Consider the following 23,254-nt stretch of genomic DNA (forward strand, 5'->3'; position numbering starts at 1 on the left):
AACTACGCGGCTTAGGTTAGGGATAGGGTTAGTAATGGGGTTCGAACCGGACCAACGCAACGTCGGCACCGCTTACCTTGATTAAGAGTGTCAGCTAAATGCCTAAATTGTAAATTGCAAATTGTATGAACATTTCAGAGGCTGACAAGATTGCCTACCTGATGGGTCTGAACTCAGCAGAGATGCTTAAGGCATACTGCTACCCCAGAGTGAAAGTGGGAAACGAGTATGTCACTAAGGGACAGACCGTGGCCCAGGTGAGTCATTTACATGATTTCCATGTTCCAGGGACGTGCTGGGCCCCTGATTCAGCCCGGGAAAAAGAGTTGGAGAGGCCCTCATTGCGTGCTATAGAGAGAGATCTCTCTCTATAGCGCTGCTGCTACTCAAGGATTTGCCATTTCAGATCATGACAAGTGACAAGCCAGTGGGCCAATTACTGTACATGAGTTATATTCGTCGTTGTCGGGTGGAAACCTTATATGTCCAAAACTGTTTGTTTTGTATTTATCATTTAAAAATGATTTAAACTAGTGAAAGCCGATCTACAAGCACACAACGCCTCGCACCGCGAGGTGTTGTGTGCTTGTAGATCTGCTGTTTTCACTACTTTTGTGCAACGGCCTTGTAGGATGAAGCAGGGCTTTGCTTTGTTAAAAAATGTAAAAATTGGAAACTTGGAGATGCGAGGTTTCTGCCCGACAGTGACGATTTACTTTGTTGGCCGCCCAGCCCCCAACATGGAATGAAGGCCGACATTTTATTTTTCATTTTTTCCTAATGGCCGGCCTGGACCGGCCGGGAATGAACGGGAGTTGTCCCGCTTTTCCCTATGGCCAGCACGTCCCTGCCATGTTCTGATTTCATAGGGCCCTGGGATAAAAATACACAAAAATTGTTTTTTTGGTATCTAGTGTTAAGGAATGCCCATATGATCACCACAGATAAGCTCTAAAAGTGTGACATTTTTATTTTTCATTTCACTAGGTCTTTAATTGTTCTGGGTTAAGAGTGTCCTAAAATTGTAAACTGTGTAAATCACACCCCTACCAATAACATTCCTATTTCCTATAGGTCAATAATTCAGTCGCTGCCTTGGCCAAGTCCATCTATGAGAAGGAGTTCTTGTGGATGGTCATCAGGATCAACGAGCAGCTGGACACCAAGCAGCAGAGAAACTATTACATTGGAGTGCTGGACATCGCCGGTTTTGAAATCTTTGATGTAAGCATGGACTTGTTTTAAATGGGAGACTCATTCGTTTTTGTCACAGTTACAAGACTGCAAGCTAATGATTGTTTTCCCCCCACTCACAGTTCAACACCCTGGAGCAGCTGTGCATCAACTTCACCAATGAGAAACTGCAACAGTTCTTCAACCACACCATGTTTGTTCTGGAGCAAGAGGAGTACATGAAAGAGGGAATTCCCTGGGATCTTGTTGACTTCGGCATGGACTTGGCTGTCTGCATTGAGCTCATTGAGAAGGTATACAATTAGGCCTATTGTTATATTTGTATATATTATCATGGACTTGGCTGTCTGCATTTTTGCTTATTGAGAAGGTATACAGTTAAGTTGCTCTTTAATGGACATGATGTTAATATTATGTTTTTTGATGATTTGTCCCTTTTGTCTCCTTTACAAAGCCCCTGGGCATCTTCTCCATCCTTGAGGAGCAATGCATGTTCCCAAAGGCTACGGACAAAACCTTCGCCGAGAAGTTGCTTGACCAGCATCTTGGGAAGAACAAGGCCTTTGAGAAGCCAAAACCGGCCAAGGGCAAGGGCGAGGCCCACTTCTCCCTGGTCCACTACGCTGGAACCGTGGACTACAGCATCACAGGCTGGCTGGAGAAGAACAAGGACCCGCTCAACGACTCTGTGGTGCAGCTGTACCAGAAGTCTTCAGTGAAGCTGCTGTCCGTGTTCTACCCTCCTCCTGAGCCTGAAGGTATGTTTATTAAACCCATTTAGAACGGGTACACATTATTGTGTATCATTATTTTATGCTTTAACTATTGAAAAATAGCAGATCTACAAGCTCACAGTACGGCACCGAGTGCCGCGCTGCAAGCTTGTAGATCTGCTATTTTTGAAAAATCGTGAAAATTAGAAGTGTCTTCTTCTTCTAAGATTTTTGGAAAAAACCTATGTTTCTATGTCAGCAATCTGGCCAGCCATCGTCAAAGAAAAGGTCCTTTCACTTAACTGGAGCTCAGTTAGTCTGTTCTTGAGAGACTACTATGTCAGTGGTTCTCAAACCTTTTCATGTGAAGGACCCCCAAAATGATATTTATTTGGCCACAGACCCCCATCTCAAAATATTTAGTTCCAGGGACCACCCAGAAGCAAAATTTGAGTTACAAACGTTCGCTTTGAAAATACATATATTCAAAGATTTGCACACATTTTCACGACTTTTTCAAAAATAGCAGATCTACAAGCTCGCAGCGCGGCACTGTGAGCTTGCATATCTGCTATTTTTCACTAGTTAAAGCAGTCAATAATTCTAGGCCTAAAATATAATATGTGTTCTACCCTCCTCCTGAGCCTGAAGGTATGTTTATTAATAATAATTAATGCGTTCCTCTGTAACGCTGGGCCGCAGTAGAAACAAGCCAGCCGCTAGCTCCCATTTTTTGAAGAGAGATACCTTTTCCAAATATAGAGCTTCAGCTAATAAAGTTGGCTAAGTACATGTAACTACAAAAATTCATATAGGCCGCGACAGAGGAACGGAACGGGGAGGCGGGGGATCTATACGAAATGGTGTAGAGAAGATTGGCACGACAAGAATAAGAAGACTCATGATTCTAACAAATACAAACAGATAATACGTTGTGTATAACTAATGATAACTTATGATTCTAACATAACTAATGATAACTCATGATTCTGACAGATATATAACTAATGATAACTCATGATTCTGACAGATATATAACTAATGATAACTCATGATTCTGACAAATATAAACAGTTGCAGGCGGCGGAGGCAAAAAGAAGAAGGGAGGCTCTATGCAGACTGTGTCTAGTGCTTTCAGGGTAAGAATATGTATTCATTATTATCAACATCATTATATTATTGTATTCCTTCATGGTTAATATAGTATGTTTTAGAAAGATTTCAAATAATTGTAGTGGAGGATATTAATATTGTATCACTTTGTACTAATCATTTACTGTGTGCCTAATCAAATTGTCTATTTTATGTCTCAATAGGCAAACTTGACGTTGCTGATGACCAACTTGCATCGCACGCATCCTCACTTTGTGCGTTGCCTGATTCCCAATGAGACCAAGACTCCAGGTAAACACACGCACACGCACACGCACACACACACACACACACACACACACGCACACGCACACGCACACACACACATATATATATATTCCCAACGAGTTACAGACAGCAAGTAAACACAGAAAATAAACATTTAAACGATGACTGTGAGGTGATCATTTAATGCTACTTTGGCCAGTGTGTAACTATTTTCTCTTAATAATAATGAGCCATTGTGTAACTATATTTCTAACATATAATATTTTAATCTTTACAGGCCTAATGGAGAACTTCCTGGTCATCCACCAGCTGAGGTGTAACGGTGTGCTGGAGGGCATCAGGATCTGCAGAAAGGGCTTCCCCAGCAGAATCCCATATGCTGACTTCAAGCAGAGGTATCAATTCCTTTTCCCAGCACGCTTTTAGTTCCACTCCGAATAACAGGGAGGCACGCAAAATGACCATGAACTTCTACAAAACAGGTACAAAGTACTGAATGCCAGCGCATGTCCTGAAGGCGCATTCATGGACAACAAGAAAGCCTCCGAGAAGCTGCTTGCGTCGCTTCCCGTCCCTGTTGAAGAGTACAAGTTTGGACACACCAAGGTAAACACACTGTGAACCTGGTTTAACATTATCCAGAGAGGACTAAAAGTAGTTTAGGTAGTTGTTTAGTTAGATTGTTTGTAAGATTGTGTTCAGGTTGTTTAGTTCCAGTGTTTGTAACATATTGTGTTCAGGTGTTCTTCTGTTGTTTAGTTCCAGTGTTTGTAACATTGTATTCAGTAGATGTTACGGTTGTTTAGCTACAGTGTTTGTAACATTGTATTCAGTAGATGTTACGGTTGTTTACTGTAGCTATACTATACATGGGCAACTGGCGGCCCGGGGGCCACATGCGGCCCCCACCTTCACTTAATGCGGCCCGCAGGTTAATACTGGAATAATGATATATTATTGATTTCAGCTGTTACAATTCTAAACATGACCAGCTTTAATTCCGTCAGTCCATATTAGTAACTTAATGACTAGCATAGTAGTATTAAAATGTATTTTTTTATGTCCAATGTATTTGTATTTAGATTCATAAAGTTAACATGAGTATATAACCAAATGCGATTGAAATTAAATCAAATTGTTACATTTCAGGATTCCGATTAAAAAATAACAACAAATAATTCAGGATTCCAATTCAAAAGAAGCAAAAATAGCCGATGTACAAGCTCAAAACGCATCGCAGCGCGATGCGTTTTGAGCTTGTAGATCTGCTATTTTTGCTTCTTTTGTATGAGTTACTAGAATGACAAAGTAGGACGTAGCAATATGCAATGTGGCCCTCTGGAGTGAAGGTGGAAATATAGTGGTCCTCGCCATCATCAAAGTTGCCCACCCCTGACAGTGTTTGTGACTTTGTGTTCAGGTGTTCTTCAAAGCTGGTCTGCTGGGTGTCCTTGAGGAGATGCGAGATGAGAAGCTGTTCGCTCTGGTCACCATGACTCAGGCTCTCTCACGAGGTTTCCTCATGAGGAAGGAGTTTGTTAAGATGATGGAGCGGAGGTATTTTGAAAACATCCTTTATTCAATATTTAGTGTCATTTGTAAGTTACTGTTCAGTACGATTTTGTTATAACGTCAAAACACTATAATAACAGCGTATACTTCTTCCATCACTGTCCACACTCACGTTTTTGTTTTTTTCCACAGAGAGGCCGTCTTCACCATCCAATACAACATACGGTCGTTCATGAATGTCAAAACATGGCCATGGATGAAGATCTACTACAAGATCAAGCCTCTCCTGCAGAGCGCTGAGATGGAGAAGGAGATGGCAAACCTGAAGGAGAACCATGAGAAGTTGGTCGCTGACCATGCCATCGTCGTGGCCAAGAAGAAGGAACTAGAGGAGAAGTTGGTGGCAATAACCCAGGAGAGGAACTCGCTCCACCTGGCTGCTTCATCAGTGAGTACACTGGACAGGCACGTGCACACATACATCAAAGTGGGCCTGCTTGAGCCCCTGCCCTTTTATCCGTCTGTAAAAAGTGCCCTCTCCAGACCTAGCCGCAAATTGCAACTCTAGATTTTTTTTAATCTGTTGAATCTAGGGTTGCAATACCTCCCATAGGCAGCCGATGCATCAAAACAGTTTTTTTTTGCTATCTGATTGTGTTAAACAACGTCAAACTCACCAATATTCTGGCTGTATGGAAAGCTTGAAGTATCCTCTTTCTATCTGCAAAGTGTTTTTCATAAAAATCCACCGTAGGCATGTTATGAGCTACTTTCTGTCAAGAAATCCGAGCACCCATATTGGTGAGTTCGATGTTGTTTAATACAATCACATAGCAAAAAAACTGTTTTGATGCATTGGCTGCCTATATGGGAGGTATTGCAACCCTACCCCAACCCTACTCCAGACCATGAATGCAGTTTTTTACTACGGTAAAATGCCATACCTGAAGGCAGCATTCAAGAGAATTGCCTTGTCCAAACTCTCCTGAACTTGAATGCAGCATCTTATGCTGAAAGAATTGCCCTCACTGTGTAGAAATCCATGCCGTAAGCCACATCTCCAGTATTGCTTTTTTTGTGTGTGGTATCAAGTACCGAAAATAGCAGACCTCCAAGCTCACAACGCGTTGCAGCGTGTCGCGTTGTGAGCTTGGAGGGTCTGCTATTTTCTATATTTTCACCAAAAGGCCCTTTTAGAAATGTCAGCCCTGCCTTCCTAACATTCTCTGCTTGTTCCTGACACTGGACATTCTACCATTCGCTCCCACAGATCACAAAGCTGTGCTTTTTCACACCATGCTCCCTAAGGGTCTGTAGCCCTCCAACCAAGCATAATCTGTATAGGGTTGATGGGTTTTATAAACCCAAGGGCCCCCCCTACTGGGGACAGTGGCAAGGGATTTTCTTTAATACATTTAGTTTTCAATAAATAATAATATCCGCTCTACATATACATTCATAGGCTAATATATGTATTTTGTCATTTCCAATATATTAGAGGTCTCTAATCTCCTATCTTTGGCCCCCCCTCACAGCAGTACAGGGCCCTTTTGATCTGAAAACCCATGTGACATAAGGTCTAATTTCGCCCCTGTCTGTAGCTCTCCAACGGGCAACTGCAAAAGCATGTATCTCTACCAGAACAAACGCTGACATGTTTCCTCCCTCGTGTTTTTTTTCCTCTACCTTTTCCGTTGACCACAAGGGAGACGAGGCTCTGAACGACGCCGAGGAGAGGTGCGAGGGTCTTATTAAAAGTAAGATCCAGCTGGAGGCCAAGCTCAAAGAGACGACGGAGAGGCTGGAGGACGAGGAGGAGATCAACGCCGAGCTGACCGCCAAGAAGCGGAAGCTGGAGGATGAATGCTCTGAGCTCAAGAAGGACATCGATGACCTGGAGCTCACCTTGGCCAAAGTGGAAAAGGAGAAGCACGCCACTGAAAACAAGGTTCGCGATCACACACGCTCTCTGGGGTTTCGTCAAATTAGTAGTCGTTGTTTCTCAGGCAGAAACCTCCTTTTCGTAAATTAGCGCCCTACTTGATTGTACTACAGCAGGGTTCCCATAGGCGGCTACTGTCTGGCCCCCACCAACCCCAGTAATAATGGTGGTATAAGAGCAGCAACAACACTAGTATATCGTCCGTTCGTTTTGTATTTATCATCTAAAAAATTTACTAAACTAGTGAAAACAGCCAATCTACAAGCATAGATCTGCTGTTTTCACTAGTTTTGTGCGACGATCTTGTATGATGAAGCAGGGCTTTGCTTTACCACATTTGAAACTTGGAGATACGAGGTTTCTGCCCAACAGTGACGATATCTGAACTGTTGCTGGAGTAGCGGAAACGCCACTGTCGCCCCCTGCAATGTTGTGGCCCTCTGCTTGGTACCCTAGACATAATTCGGACCTTTGGGAAAACTATTTGGGGAACCCTGTACTACAGTGTCACACAAAAGCATCACAGATCTAGAAGCTTGTTGATCTGCGACTTTTGCTATGTTTGGACGTGAATCCTGTAATTGTTTTGGACACATAAGGTTTCAGAGACCAAGTGCAACAAGATCTATTCAGGGGGGGTCTTCAACGTTTTCAGGCCAAGGACCCCTTAACTGAGAGAGAGATGAAACAGGGACCCCCTCTACATATTGTATAAATGCGTTATGCAGATTTCCATCAACTTGTTTGACAGCATTGTCATTAGTCTAAGTTGGATTCGTGTTTCAGACATTTAGCCACTTCAATTGTCGATACTAGTAAACTTGACCTTTCACTCTGTACTTGGTCTGCTCTCTTTTACCTCTACACCAAACCTATTTGCTGAAAATAGCCGATCTACAAGCTTACAAGCTTGTAGATTCTACTCAGATTCTACTCAGATTAGGGATGCGAGGGTTACATTTTTTTTAATTCTTTTTAATATGTTTATTGAGTTTTTTTTATATACAAAGACAGCTCACAACAAACAAACGCGTTCAAGTTTTTAATATATTTTTTTACCCTATCACACAAGGATTTGGTGGCCCCCCTGTAGTAACTCTGAGGACCCCCTAGGGGTCCCGTACCACCCGTTGAAGACCCTTGATCTATTCCATGACTGTTCTGCTTATATCAGGTGAAGAACCTGATATAAGCCTTTCAGGAAGATACATTTATTATTATTGTTATTATTATTATTATTTAGGTGAAGAACCTGACCGAGGAGATGGCCTCTCAGGATGAAGGTCTTGCTAAGCTGACCAAGGAGAAGAAGGCCCTCCAAGAGGCCCACCAGCAGACCCTGGATGACCTGCAGGCAGAGGAAGACAAAGTCAACACTCTGACCAAGGCCAAGACCAAGCTGGAGCAGCAAGTTGACGACGTGAGTTCAGAGAGTCAGTTGGGTGTTTTGACGGTAATATGTTTATTGTCGTAACAGAATAACACTGATGCTGAGCTTCAAAGCAGGTACGGCTCCTCCATACCTCCAAAACCTGATCAACCCCTACAACCCCACCCGTTCACTCAGATCAGCCAACACAGGGATGCTGACAGAACCCTCGCTAAAAACCTCAGGACAAAAATACACTCGTCCTAAACAATTTGCCCTCCTAGCCCCTAAGCTGTGGAATAAACTCCCTGTCGCACTTTGAACAACAGACTCACTCCCTAGCTTCCGCCATGGACTGAAGACTTAACTCTTCAGACTTCACCTAAACCCATAGCACTAACACTCCCCTTCCCTCAAGGACCCCACATGAAGCTAGATAGTATTTTTAGGTTTTAGAAGTTTGATTAGGTGCGTTGTCTACCTATGTTATTATTATTTTCTCTAGATTGATATTCCTATGCATTTGTTGTATTGTTGTTGATGTACTGACATATTATCTTGATTATTGTATTGATGTATTACCAGCTTATTGTAAGTCTCTTTGGTTTAAAAGCGTCTGCTAAATGCCTAAACTGTAAACTGTAAACTGTAATAACAAGACAAATACGTTGTTGTGCAGCTGGAGGGTTCTCTGGAGCAAGAGAAGAAGCTCCGCATGGACCTGGAGAGAACCAAGAGGAAGCTGGAAGGTGATCTGAAACTGGCCCAGGAAGCCATCATGGATCTGGAGAACGACAAGCAACAGACTGACGAGAAGATGAAGAAGTAATGTGGACCAACAATAATAATAATATTATAATAACGTTATGAAATAAAGCGCCTTTCAGACCGGGGTACTATTAACGCAGCGTTCTCGCTTGGATTGAGCACGCAAGGGAGAATTTCACAGGACCGTGCCCGCTCGCCTCTCCGCCCCTCAACTACTCTGTGCGTCTCAAATAATCGCCCGCCTCTCATTGAAAATGAACTACTAGGGCACGTCATTGCCTCCCATCTGGAAAGTGCTAAACATGGAGCTAAAAACTACCAGTAAAACATGCTGTTCTGTAGAAGGGATTTGAAGTAACTCAAATAATGACTTCCTGTGTTCCACAGGAAGGACTTTGAAGTCAGCCAGCTTCTGAGTAAGATTGAAGATGAGCAATCGTTGGGCGCTCAGCTGCAGAAGAAGATCAAAGAACTTCAGGTATTTTTTTTCTTCTTCTTTAAAATCATAATGATAATATAATGTAGGGGTGGGCGACAGTATACAAATGAAACCAAATGGACCCGTAAGGGTCACTTTGGTTTCATTTGTATACTGTCAGAGTTAAGGACTGATTTAGACAAAATGCAGGTTTAAATGGATTCTGCAATGAATCTTATGTGTTAACAATTCAACAGGATTGTTTTATAAGGCTCCCTCATTGTATCACGATATACTATAAGATATCTCTGAAAAGGTATATTGTGGAGACATTGTATCGTCTCAAGGATATTTATCACCATATCGCCCATGTAATATAATGTAAATTAATTCTGATTTAAATATGTCCATTGATTGATTTGAAAAGGCTCGTATTGAAGAATTGGAGGAGGAGATCGAGGCAGAGCGTGCCGCTCGCGCCAAGGTAGAGAAGCAGAGAGCCGACCTCTCCAGGGAACTGGAGGAGATCAGCGAGAGGCTGGAGGAGGCCGGCGGAGCCACCGCCGCGCAGATCGAGATGAACAAGAAGCGCGAGGCCGAGTTCCAGAAGCTGCGACGCGACCTCGAAGAGTCCACGCTGCAGCACGAGGCCACCGCCTCCGCCCTCCGCAAGAAGCAGGCGGACAGCGTGGCGGAGCTGGGCGAGCAGATCGACAACCTGCAGCGCGTCAAGCAGAAGCTGGAGAAGGAGAAGAGCGAATACAAGATGGAGATCGATGACCTGTCCAGCAACATGGAGGCCGTCGCTAAGACAAAGGTACGAAGGAATGCCTTTGTATCGTATAATTCTTGACATGACACTCACATTTTCATTTCGCCCTGAAAACCTTCGTGGCCGTTAATTTGGAACCCTCGCTCACACAATCGCGTCGAGTGGCTTTACTGTTCAAATCAAAGCCATGAACCAATCAGGAAATACACGATGATTGAATATGTCCAATGTTCATTTCCAGGGAAATCTTGAGAAGATGTGCCGCACCCTTGAGGACCAACTTAGTGAAATCAAGGCCAAGAGTGACGAGAACGTTCGCCAGATCAACGATGTTGGAGCTCAGAGAGCGAGACTGTTGACAGAGAATGGTAAATGTCCATCTTATGGTCTACGTTGCCTACGTGGTTTGTCGATGGTACTTGAGAAAATTTACCATAATTAGATATAATGCTTGACTTTGATCAACAATTATTTGATGATTTGTTTGACATTCTTTAACCAAATAATTCCAATTTCCAATTAGGTGAGTTCGCTCGTCAACTTGAGGAGAAGGAAGCACTGGTCTCTCAGCTGACCAGAGGCAAGCAGGCCTTCACCCAGCAGATTGAGGAGTTGAAGAGACTCATTGAAGAGGAGGTTAAGGTAAGGAACAGTTGTTGTTTTGTTTTTTTTGTCTTGGTTTTATATTGATTAATATTCACTCATTCAATCAATCAATCAATCAACCAACCAACCAATCATTGTCACATCACATTACAGGTAATATATCGTCGTTGTCGGGTGGAAACCTTGTATGTCCAAAACCGTTTGTTTTGTATTTATCATTTTTAAAATGATTTAAACTAGTGAAAACAGCCGCGTTGCGAGGCATTGTGTGCTTGTAGATCAGCTGTTTTACACTACTTTTGTGCGATGGCCATTTAATGAAGCAGGGCTTTACTTTGCGAAAAAATGTACACATTTGAAACTTGGAGATACAAGGTTTCTGCCCGACAGTGACGATATGTGTGTGTGCAGACCCACCATTGCAGTGAAGACAGAGAATAAGAGCATAAGATGAAAGTGGAGAGGGGGGAAAGGAGACACACAAGTGCATGATATGTAGCGAATCTGCATAATACGTCAAGGACGTATCTAAAGTGCATAGTAAAATAACAGACGTGTGCAGAGAGAAGCTACTGTAAGTGGCAACAGGCTTCAGCTAACATTATTTTGTTTTGTTTTTCTTTTGACAGGCAAAGAACGCCCTTGCCCACGCTGTGCAGTCGGCCCGCCATGACTGTGACCTCCTGAGGGAGCAGTTTGAGGAGGAGCAGGAGGCCAAGGGAGAGCTCCAGAGAGGAATGTCCAAGGCCAACGCTGAGGTGTCTCAGTGGAGGGCCAAGTATGAGACTGACGCTGTCCAACGCACTGAGGAGCTGGAGGAAGCCAAGTAAGTCACTAGTGGTTTAACCCATTTAGACCAGGTACACATTATTAGTATTTTATGCTTTAACTATTTTATGCTTTAAAAAATAGCAGATATACAAGCTCACAGCGCGGCACCGAGTGCCGCGCTGCGAGCTTGTAGATCTGCTATTTTTGAAAAATCGTGAAAATTTGATTTTGACCCGATTCTATAAGTGTCTTCTAAATCCTTCTGAGTTTTTTTGAAAAACGCATGTTTCTATGTCAGTGGTTCTCAAACATTTTCATGTCAAGGACCCCTAGAATTATAGATATTTGACTGCGGACCCCCGTCTCAAAATATTATGTATCAGGGACCCACCAGAAGCAAATATTTGAGTTACAAATGTTCGCTTGAAAAAAGATATATTCAAAGAATTTTCACGATTTTTCAAAAATAGCAGATCTACAAGCTCGCAGCGCGGCACTCGCTGCCGCACTGTAAGCTTGTTGCGACCGTCAGGTCGCACTTACTATCAAAACCTCCACCAGCTGTCCGTCAGTCAGTCAGTCCGTCCGTCTGTCTGTCACACGTCACACGTCACACTTTTGCCCTGCTCATATCTCCGCAACCGTTGCCCCGATCCATGCCAAATTTTGCATACACAATCCTTGCCTGCCAAACCACAACCTACACCCAATCTCACATCAATTCTCACATGACCCTCTTCTAGTGCCACCATGAGGCCGATTCTTGCAAAACACATTTATGGACACAGCTCCTACAATTTCTGCCCTAAAATCACGCAAATCGGTACACAGTAGGTCTACACTCATGTCATCAACATGGATCTGTCCCATTTAGCGCCACCTTCAGGCCGATTTTGTAAAACACATTTTTGGACACTGCTCCTACACATTTTGCCCTAAAATCACACAAATCGGTACACAGTATGTCTACACTCATGTCACCAACATGGATCTGTCCCATATAGCGCCACCATCGGGCCGATTTTTGCAAACACATTTTTGGACAATGCTCCTACAGATTTTGCCCTAAAATCACGCAAATCACTACACAGTATGTCTACACTCATGTCATCAACATGGAGCTCTCCCATATAGCGCCACAATCGGGCCGATTTTTCAAACACATTTTTGGACACTACTCCTACACATTTTGCCCAAAAATCATGCTGCGACCTGACGGTCGCTTATCTCCCGATTAGGGAGTCTTACTGGTATATCTGCTGACATGATGCAGATCTAAACTAAACTCCATTTTGAGCTCCTACATCTGGCCTACATCTTGGCACAACGCGCTCAAAGTTTGTTGTACGCCCAGGGTCACATTGGCCAAGCTTCACGGGACGTGGAATGTATATTACAAATTATTGACAATGTTTTACACTGTCAGGTTCCTCTCACTATATGCACAATATTGCCCGTAATAATTTGGATCCATTCGACACTGACCTACAGGAAGAAGCTGGCCCAGCGTCTGCAGGAAGCTGAGGAGCAGATCGAGGCTGTGAATTCCAAGTCCGCCTCTCTGGAGAAGACCAAGCAGAGACTCCAGGGTGAAGTGGAAGACCTCATGATCGACGTGGAGAGGGCCAACGGTTTAGCCGCCAACCTCGACAAGAAACAGAGGAACTTCGATAAGGTGCTTTGACATTCATTAGTTTAAAACTCAAATAATTCTTGACTCCTTAAAGCGGGGTAAATGACATGTCATTACAAATGCCGTGCAGGTCCTCAAAGTGGTGTAAATGATACGTTTGATTACAAATGCTGTGCAGATCCTGGCAGAACAGAAACAGAAGTATGAAGAGGGTGTAGCAGAGTTGGAGGGGGCTCAAAAAGAGGCTCGTTCTCTCGGCACTGAGCTGTTCAAGATGAAGAACTCCTATGAGGAGTCTCTGGACCAACTGGAGACCATGAAGCGTGAGAACAAGAACCTGCAACGTGAGTCTTTCTCTGCGTAATTCTTTAAATGTTCAAGATATTGTTGTGGATAAGGCTGTGCACAACTTTATTCAAATGCAAAATGCAAAACACTCGCTGAATTGAAAAAGTTCCCAATTCGTTCTTTTCAATCGACTGCAGAGGAGATCTCAGACCTGACTGAACAGATGGGTGAGACTGGAAAGAGCATCCATGAGCTGGAGAAGTCCAAGAAACAGGTGGAGACAGAGAAGGCAGAGATCCAGACAGCCCTGGAGGAAGCCGAGGTAAAACCTTTAGGTCCTGGATGAACAAAGAAATTGTCTATATCAGGGGTCTTCAACGTTTTCCCTTTAGTTGAGAGAGAGATGAAGCAGGGACCCCCACAACCTTTTCATAGATTCCATATATTTTCACTGTTTGACAGCACGATCATCAGTGTATTTTGGATTCATGTCAATTTGTGTTTTCAGATTTATTAGTATTTAACCACTTGAATCGTCAATACATAACTTGACATTTCACTCTGTACTCCCCTTTTTCCCCCTCTACACCAAACATCTTTGCCGGAAATAGCCGATCTACAAGCTCACAGCGCCTCGCAGCGCCTCGCAGCGCGAGGCGTTGTGAGCTTGTAGATCTGCTATTTTTGGCTAAAGTTCTCAGAATATGGACACTAGGGTTCAAGTGGTTAATATAAAAAAGGAGAAAAAATGCTTCTATCATACAAAGATTTGGAGGACCCCCTGTAGTAACTCTGAGGACCCCTTAGGGGTCCCGGACCCCCTGTTGAAGACCCCTGTCCTAGACGAACAAAGAAATTGTCTATATTTTAGATTTTGTTCGATGCGTTTTATCGCCAAGAAGCATAGCAGCATACGATCTGACGTTACATCACAACCTTTCGATACCGTGTCACATTCCAGGGCACCCTGGAGCACGAGGAGGGCAAGATCCTCCGCGTGCAGCTGGAGCTCAACCAGATCAAGGGCGAGGTGGACCGCAAGCTGGCGGAGAAGGACGAGGAGATGGAGCAGGTCAAGAGGAACAGCCAGAGGGTGATCGAGTCCATGCAGAGCACCCTGGACTCGGAGGTCAGGAGCAGGAACGACGCCCTGCGGGTCAAGAAGAAGATGGAGGGAGACCTGAACGAGCTGGAGGTGCAGCTGAGCCACGCCAACCGCCAGGCCGCCGAGGCCCAGAAGCAGCTGAGGAACGTCCAGGGACAGCTCAAGGTGCAGGGACACAGTAGTCGCCGGACACATACGGGGCCGTCACAAGGGGGGGGGGGGAGTGGGACTGAGTTACTAGGGCCCAAAAGTATTTTATACTTTAGCTATTGAAAAATAGCAGATATACAAGCTCACAGCGCGGCGCCGTGCTGCGAGCTTGTAGATCTGCTATTTTTTTTAAAGTCGTGAAAATGCGTGCAAATCTTTGGATATATGTATTTTTTTAAGCGACCATTTGTAACTCAAATTTTGCTTCTGGGTGGTTCCTTGGAAATAAATATTTTGAGATGGGGGGGTCTGTGGCCAAATACATATCATTTTGGGGGTGCGTCACATGAAAAAGTTTGAGCACTACTGATATAGAAACATAGGTTTTTCAAAAAAAAACCTTAGACTTGCACAAATCTGATGATTGGATGATTAAAAATGTCCAACCATACTTTGGGGATTGGTCAAGCTTCACATGACAATTCGGCCCTCCAGATAAAATCATTCATTCATTCAGAATTCAGAATTCTGAAGCTCTAGAACACATAGAATAAAAGTTCACCACTTCACTTCGAACCGAATGTATATACAGAGTTCATAGCTCTAGAACAAATTGAATATATTAGGACTACTGCGGCACCCAAATGTGACTAGGTCTGGCACTTTGTGCCTTATGTCGGTATTAGTTTGAGTTTGTCTGTCCCGTGCCTGTCCCATGCCTGTCCAGTCCAAAATGAAAAATTGAACATTGGTCAAGCTTCACATGACAATCTGTCTCTCCAGACAATTTTATACTCAGATTCACCGCTTCACTTCGAACCGAGGTTTGAATTTTTTTGTTTCCAAAGCGCACGGCCTGGTTTCAGACAAGGTTCTGGGGACCATTGTTTAGGTCCTGCTCTTGATGTAGTACTAAACTTGAGTTCTGGGAACCTATCGGCGGGGCCAGCAGCGCTGCTGCTCATTGTTGGGACCTTCCCGGTTAGGTCCAAGTAGTAACGGCTGCAGCCTGCGGGAAGGCGTCTGCGAGACCTGGGTCTGCAAACAGGTCTGCAGACCCAGGTCAACCTCTCTACTGCTCCCAGTGGCAGCCTTAGCTCCAGGCGGAGCCGCTCGATTGTCCATGACATTGCAAGCGGCGCGAAGGCCAGCGGACCTTGGTCCTGCTCTTCGCGCCCGAGCGCCGCAGGCGTCCGCGCCTGCGTGGTGAATGCAATCGTTATATTTATGCCCAGGCCGTAAGGCCTGGGCAAGCCCACGATAAACGCCCTGTCCAAGTGACTACAATGTCTGCACAGTGTATTGATTGATTGAATGAAGAAGAAAGCCCCGAATCACTAGGGGGCAGTAAAGTCAAGTAGTATGGGGTCTGCAGACCCGCGTCTGCAGACTTCCCGCAGGCTGCAGCCGTTAGCTTCTCGTTAGGTCTGGTTATATGGAAACGTAAGCAGAACTTGGTCCCGGAACTTCACGGGTTCTTGAAAATTCTTGGCTCTGGAAAGTTCTGGTTCTAGTTCTGTTTCGGACCTTATAATATAGTTGAAAAGGGGCTTTATATTCAAACAGTGGAACCGCTCTCAAACAACTCCCATTTTTATGTTTCTCTCAACGTGACCGCCTCCAATGTGATTTCATTCAGGATGCCCAACTGCACCTTGACGACGCCGTCAGAGCCCAGGAAGACCTGAAGGAGCAAGCCGCCATGGTGGAGCGCAGGAACGGCCTCATGGTGGCCGAGATCGAGGAGCTGAGAGTGGCTCTGGAACAGACAGAGAGAGGCCGCAAACTGGCCGAGCAGGAACTGGTGGACGCCACCGAGCGCGCTGGACTGTTGCACTCCCAGGTACGCAAGTCAATAGAAAACGCTCAGTGTTCCGAATAAACAGTGGTGGAAAAATGTACTCACATTTCTTACTTAAATAAAAGTATCAATACTGCAATTTATAAATACTCCGTTACAAGTGAAAGTCCGGAATTAAAAATTGACTTGAGTAAAAGTACAAAAGTATTGGTATCAAAAGGTACCAATACTTTTGGTACACTTTTACCAAAAGTCGTTATGCGGAATGGCCATTTGAAAATAGCAGATCTACAAGCTCACAATGCGTCGCATTGCGACGCATTGTAGATCGGCTATTTTCAAATGGCCAAAATGTATATAGGCTTGAAGTGGTTAATGTATGATTTGTGATAATAATCCAATTCTACAAAGTAATTAGTAACTAAAGTTTTCAAATATTTGGATCCGAGATGTAGTGGAGTAGAAGTAAAAGTATTGGAAATTGGAAACACTCAAGTAAAGTACAAATAGGCTACCTCAAAATTGTACTTAAGTACATTACTTAAGTAAAAGTAATGAGTTACTATACACCACTGCAAATAAAACAACATTTACACCATGCTTACTACTGGACTGTTGCGCACTCAGGCACGTAAGACAAGTTTGACGTTCACAATAAAACAACATTTACACTGTGCTTACTCACGCTGTTCAACTGAATCTTTGTTTTAGAACACAAGCCTTTTGAACACCAAGAAGAAGATCGAGGCAGACCTGCTCCAGGTCCAAGGCGAGGTGGACGACAGTGTTCAGGAAGCCAGGAATGCTGAGGAGAAGGCCAAGAAAGCCATTACTGATGTACGTTAGGATGCCCTTATCTATTAGATAGCCTCATGTCATCGCTCTGGATTAAGTTTCGTCTGCTAAATGCCTAAATTGTAAATTGTCATCGTGCTTCATATTAACATATCGTCACCGTCTGGCCAAAATCTCTTAACTCCATTTTTGAGGTTTTTGATTTTTTGGCATAAATCAGGGCTATTGAACATCCTTTACAGCTGAGTGTTGGTTACAATAATATTGAACCAATGGAAAGTAGTAAAAAGTGCTTGGGACAAAACCTCCTAACCCCACACTTTCTGCAAAACCATCTACCTCCACCCGATTGGCCCTCTCTTTTTTTCATAAATATGTGCTATTGAACACCCTTTACATCTGTGAGTTGGTTAAAATAATATTGAACCAATGAAAAGTAGTAAAAAGCCCTTCGGTCAAAACCTCCTAACTCCACTTGAGCTCATTTTCCCGAAAATGAACATTTTGGAGTTAGGAGGAGGTTTCAGCCCGACAGCAGAGATATGATACAATGATATATGTTAGGATGCCCTACCCTTATTGATTAGATATAGATATCCTCATGTCACCATGCTTCATAAAATTAACATACAACACGATGCAACAATGACCTTCCAGGCTGCCATGATGGCGGAGGAGCTGAAGAAGGAACAGGACACCAGTGCTCACCTGGAGAGGATGAAGAAGAACCTGGAGGTCACGGTCAAGGACCTGCAGCACCGTCTGGACGAGGCTGAGAACCTGGCCATGAAGGGAGGCAAGAAGCAGCTCCAGAAACTGGAGGGCAGGGTAAGATGCGTGGTTCACTTCAACACAGCTTATTGATAGGGGTGTAACGATACATTTAACAGCGATACGATACGCATCACGATACATGGTTAACAATACGATACATGGACGATATTGGTTCATTAATGGCGATACGTTGCGATTCGATTCAATGATTTTAAATCGATATAGTAACTATTTAGCAAAGAAATTTAATCTGTGTAAAACGTGTACAAAATCTATTATTATGGAAGTAAACACTGTGATTATCTAGCAAATACATGGACATTATATTTCAACACATATGGACAAACCCACCTTGACATGAAAACAGAGATTACACACATTTATCGATAGACCAAGAGTAGCTATATGGAATGGAAAGGTAATTAGACCCCTCTTTTTCATTGTCCCTCTTAAAATTGCTAAATACAAGGCACAAATACTTAGTTACGGGTACTTCATTATCTGCATTGCAAAACGATTTTAAAACGATACAATACGATACAAAGCCAAAACGGTACGATATTTTGCTTTTGCAAACGATATAGTAGATCATTGCAAATTAAAATCGATTTTTCGATTCAGTTACTATATCGTTACACCCCTACTTATTCTCATGGACGATGCAATGAGAAGAAGTAACCTCACGGTGTATAATTCCACGGTGAAGGTGCGTGAGCTGGAAGCAGAGGTCGACGCAGCCCAGAGAGGAGGAGCAGATGCTATTAAGGGTGTCCGCAAGTACGAGAGGAGAGTGAAGGAGCTGACGTACCAGGTACTGCTACACCATGTCCACTCTGATGACCACCATCGTGGGCGTCACAAGGGGGGGGGGGGGGGGGGGAGTGGGACTGAGTTACTAGGGCCCAAGGTGGAGGGGCCTTAATTATTTTATAATTTAGCTATTGAAAAATAGCAGATCTACAAGCTCACAGCTGCAAGCTTGTAGATCTGCTATTTCTGAAAAGTCGTGAAAATGAGAGCAAATCTTTGAATATATGTCTTTTTTAAGCATTAAACATTTGTAACTCAAATTTTGCTTTTGGAGGGGTCCCTGGAACTAAATGTTTTGAGATGGGGGTCCGTGGCCAAATACATATCAATTTGGGGGTCCTTCACATGAAAAGGTTTGAGCACCACTGACATAGAAACATAGGTTTTTCAAAAAACCTTAGAAAGATTTGAAATTGAAAATTCAAAAATAGCAGATCTACAAGCTTGCAGCGCGGCACTCGGTGCCGCGCTGTGAGCTTGTTTATCTGCTATTTTTCAATAGTTAAAGCACAAAATGTGAGTGAATCCTTCCCAGAATTTGGTGCGACACCCCTGACCACCATCTTGCCTCTGAGAACATGAATAGATTGACATGAGCATATACGACTAACGTTATGAATTCACTCTTGACTTCAGACTGAAGAGGACAAAAAGAATGGTGCCAGGCTGCAGGATCTGGTGGACAAGCTGCAGCTGAAGGTGAAGGGTTACAAGAGGTCGGCGGAGGAAGCGGTAAGACCAACATACCAGTACATGGTGATGCATTTTCACTTGTGGCTGCCATGGACATAGTACCGTTGGCTCGGTGTAACTGAGACATCATAGGAATCAGTTATGTCAAAAGCAATTATGTGAAGATGACAAACAGCAGAGCATGTTTCAGTGTCCATCATCGCTGTTTCCACGAGCGGCACGTGGAATCTCCAGATTGCTGTGCTGATATGGTATTATATGGATTGGCCTCCGCACCGCAAGCTATTCCACAACAATGCACATTATGCTGCAGACGCAGGCAGTGTGCTTTCAGGCAAAATGGTAAAAGTGGACAGCAATAGATTTTATTTCCTCTAAGCTGCGATTCTTGCTCGGGGTGCCGAACAAGAACACAAACATGATCGCGCCGTTCCGATGAGAACCTGTCCATGCTCGATCATGTGGTCCCAAGGCACCCATTAACATGCCACATGGGCTAGTGGTTCCCAAACTTTTTAGCTTGAGACCCAAATGAGAAATTAGACATTTGCCCGTGATACAAAGCAGATCTACAAGCTCACAACGTGTCGCTTCACGCCGTGTTGTGAGCTTGTAGATCTTAAACCAGGGGTGTCCAAACCTTTTTCAAAGGGGGCCACATTAGAAAATATTAAAACACCCAAGGGCCGACTATATCTCCCGACAAAATATACTTTCGGTCGGACCATAACAAAGTCAGATATCATGCATTGCATTTAAGCAATTGTATTTAACTAGCATCATCAATGGTATTTTGTCAGGCGTGTGCTCTGAACAAAACATAAACCAGTAAGAGTCCCTAATCGGGAGATAAGCGACCGTCAGGTCGCAGCGTGATTTCAGGGCAAATTGTGTAGGAGCAGTCGGCCTGATGGTGGCGCTATATGGGACAGATCCATGTTGATGAGATGAGTGTAGACATACTGTGTACCGATTTGCGTGATTTTAGGGCAAAATCTGTAGGAGCAGTGTCCAAAAATGTGTTTGTAAAAATCGGCCTGATGGTGGCGCTATATGGGACAGATCCATGTTGATAACATGAGTGTAGAGCAAGTGTGTACCGATTTGCGTGATTTTAGGGCAACATTTGTAGGAGCAGTGTCCAAAAATGTGTTTTGCAAGAATCGGCCTCATGGTGGCGCTAGAAGAGGGCCATGTGAGAATTGAGGTTGTGGTTTGGCAGGCAAGGAGTGTGTGTGCAAAATTTGGCATGGATCGGGGCAACGGTTGCGGAGATATGAGCAGGGCAAAAGTGTGACATGTGACGTGTGACAGACAGACTGACAGACAGACTGACAGACAGCTGGTCGAGGTTTTGATAGTAACTGCGACCTGACGGTCGCAATAAACATATTTCACATTACCAAATGTAACCAGACGTGCAAGGTAAAAAAAAAAAAATACAATAAAATAGCCTTTCTTTGACCCCTTCAGAATGAGACAACAGGAAACAAGGAATCCTGACAAATTACTCTGGGAAAATATTCTTGTTTGACGGAGCTGGCGGGCCGTTTATATTACAATTTAGGAATTTACGGGCCGTATAAAATGTATCCTCAAGCCGCATTTGGCCCCTGGTCTGCACTTTGGACATCCCTGTCTTAAACGTTTGTTATTTTTTCTTCATGAAATTACTGCGGAGAAAACAAACAGTAAATTTGTTTTTAAATTCATGATATCTTTGTTTTGAAATAATTAAAAACCAAAATGTAAGAAACCAAAAATTAAGGGACCCATACAAATGTGTACGCGACCCACAAATGGGTCCCGGCCCACAAATGGGAAACAGTGGGATGTACTGCATTAGCCACTAACACACTTTACAATTTCCTGAAATTGTCTATAAATGCAAGATGCTCCTTTCACATACCGAGGCTTTGAACCATTATCTCTATCATGTTGTAGGAGGAGGCAGCCAACGCCCACCTGACCAAGCTCAGGAAGGTTCAGCATGAGCTGGAAGAGGCGGAAGAGCGCGCAGACATCGCTGAATCCCAGGTCAACAAGATGAGAACCAAAAGTCGTGATGCCAAGGTAAACGCATGTTCAATATGAAGGTTTATTAAAAGGATCCCTGGCTAATACGACAAATATGCCTTAATACATTATAATTGTCCTCTTTAACTTCAATGTAAAATTAAAAACACCTTAAATATTGTATTTCTTCTAGAAATAGCTAATCTTTCATTCGATAGGGGAAATGCCTGTCACAAGTTGATGATGTCATAAAACCATGTGTGATCTACAATATCCCTATGGAATTTATGCCATGCATGTGCAAAAAAAAAAGGAAAAAAAAGAAAAGACACACACATTTGAAATATTGATTTGATTCTCATATTAACCATAGGAAGTATTACGTTTGTTTTTATTTGCATGCATGCATGCCATAAATTCCATAGGGATAGATCACACATGGTTTTATGACACCATCAACTTGCGACAGGCATTTCCCCTATTGAGTGAAAGATTAGCTATTTCTAGAATAAATAAAATATTTAAGGTGTTTAATTTTATATTGTAGTTATAGAGGACAATTATAATGTATTAAGGCATATTTGTTGTATTAGCCAGGGATCCCTTTAAGATGATTATCTTTAACTGAGATTGAAGTAAGGATTAGTGTTGAATATCTAATAGCATATTCCTATTTTTCTACAGGGAAAAGATGCCGCTGAATAAGTTCTCCAATTCAAGTATTCAAGTCACCATAAAAAGTCATAAAATATGACCCAATAAAGGTGGCAGCAATATAACTGTGTTGATTCTTGTTTTTATTGTCTCGTCAATCATTTCTATTGTCAGGTTTGTCAGAGTATCCAACTATGTCCTATGTCCACTATATACTTCAATTTTGTAAACCAGTTGCAAAGATAAATACATTGTTTAATGTATCTTAGATTTATTTGTCCATAGCATTTATTAGACAGAAGAACTGAACAATCTTTTTTAGCAACATAAGTATAGTAGCCTATACTCATATTATAAGATGAACAAAACATAAACATAAACTATAAGACATAAACAAAATATCATTCAAACTATGTAACAGAAATGTATATAATTCTATTTGACTATAGTCTATGGTAAAAAATGTTACAAAAAAGGGAAATAACATATTGACATTATGTTTGAACATAGTAGGGCTGTCCTCAACTGGAATTGTCATCTAATCATCAGAGGAATATGTCTGCATATGCTGTTTTCTGTATAAGCCTACGGTCCATATGTTTTCAATTATTATTGTTGTTGTTGTTGTTGTTGTTGTTTTATACTCTTTTTATTGGAATTGATTAACAACCATAAAATATAAATAAGGAAAGGCAATGACATAATGTGGTAAATACAACAGATGAGCGCACGTAAAACATATAACAAACAATAAAGAAAATAACACAGTTATGTACAAACATGTAAACAAAAAACAGAACAACAACAGACACTCTTGCTCTCGTATTCCACCAGCACAAACCATGCCCCCTTTGCCTTCGGTTATTCCCTCTGTCTTCTTAATCAACAGTATTGTTTACATTGATTGTAAAACACTGTCAATCTTATCTTATAACCCCAAACCGGTATTGTATTTATCTTTTTTTTGCTGGGCTCCAAAAGCCTATATGTACAGCCAAATATCTTGTGCTGCAGTGCAAAATCCTCTATTCTGTTAAACAACAAAAAAAAGAAAAAGATCCTAGTGTACTATTATTAACAAAGCGAATCA

General features: G+C 42.8%; 1 protein-coding gene across 1 annotated transcript in view; it reads left to right on the forward strand.

Moving 5' to 3' along the window:
• The window catches only part of LOC308306771 (myosin heavy chain, fast skeletal muscle-like), a gene marked incomplete at both ends in the record, with an annotated part of 30,827 nt that extends 8,612 nt beyond the window's left edge, over window positions 1-22,215 (forward strand). Inside the window, 29 exons of the mRNA XM_080751814.1 lie at window positions 139-257; window positions 1,075-1,224; window positions 1,317-1,487; window positions 1,649-1,952; window positions 2,988-3,046; window positions 3,224-3,311; window positions 3,565-3,682; window positions 3,770-3,893; window positions 4,708-4,844; window positions 4,992-5,247; window positions 6,505-6,747; window positions 7,985-8,161; window positions 8,790-8,935; window positions 9,266-9,356; window positions 9,724-10,113; window positions 10,310-10,436; window positions 10,592-10,710; window positions 11,304-11,500; window positions 12,937-13,120; window positions 13,257-13,422; window positions 13,564-13,688; window positions 14,328-14,636; window positions 16,261-16,464; window positions 17,134-17,259; window positions 17,875-18,045; window positions 18,698-18,802; window positions 19,438-19,533; window positions 21,439-21,567; window positions 22,195-22,215. Of these exons, the coding sequence (XP_080607940.1) occupies window positions 139-257; window positions 1,075-1,224; window positions 1,317-1,487; window positions 1,649-1,952; window positions 2,988-3,046; window positions 3,224-3,311; window positions 3,565-3,682; window positions 3,770-3,893; window positions 4,708-4,844; window positions 4,992-5,247; window positions 6,505-6,747; window positions 7,985-8,161; window positions 8,790-8,935; window positions 9,266-9,356; window positions 9,724-10,113; window positions 10,310-10,436; window positions 10,592-10,710; window positions 11,304-11,500; window positions 12,937-13,120; window positions 13,257-13,422; window positions 13,564-13,688; window positions 14,328-14,636; window positions 16,261-16,464; window positions 17,134-17,259; window positions 17,875-18,045; window positions 18,698-18,802; window positions 19,438-19,533; window positions 21,439-21,567; window positions 22,195-22,215 (4,652 nt within the window). The remainder of the gene's footprint in view (window positions 1-138; window positions 258-1,074; window positions 1,225-1,316; window positions 1,488-1,648; window positions 1,953-2,987; window positions 3,047-3,223; window positions 3,312-3,564; window positions 3,683-3,769; window positions 3,894-4,707; window positions 4,845-4,991; window positions 5,248-6,504; window positions 6,748-7,984; window positions 8,162-8,789; window positions 8,936-9,265; window positions 9,357-9,723; window positions 10,114-10,309; window positions 10,437-10,591; window positions 10,711-11,303; window positions 11,501-12,936; window positions 13,121-13,256; window positions 13,423-13,563; window positions 13,689-14,327; window positions 14,637-16,260; window positions 16,465-17,133; window positions 17,260-17,874; window positions 18,046-18,697; window positions 18,803-19,437; window positions 19,534-21,438; window positions 21,568-22,194) is intronic.
• Window positions 22,216-23,254: the final 1,039 nt, after the last annotated feature.

The sequence above is a fragment of the Nannobrachium achirus genome (genome assembly GCF_963921795.1).
Source record: "Nannobrachium achirus genome assembly, chromosome: 21".
Classification (NCBI taxonomy): Eukaryota; Metazoa; Chordata; class Actinopteri; order Myctophiformes; family Myctophidae; genus Nannobrachium; species Nannobrachium achirus.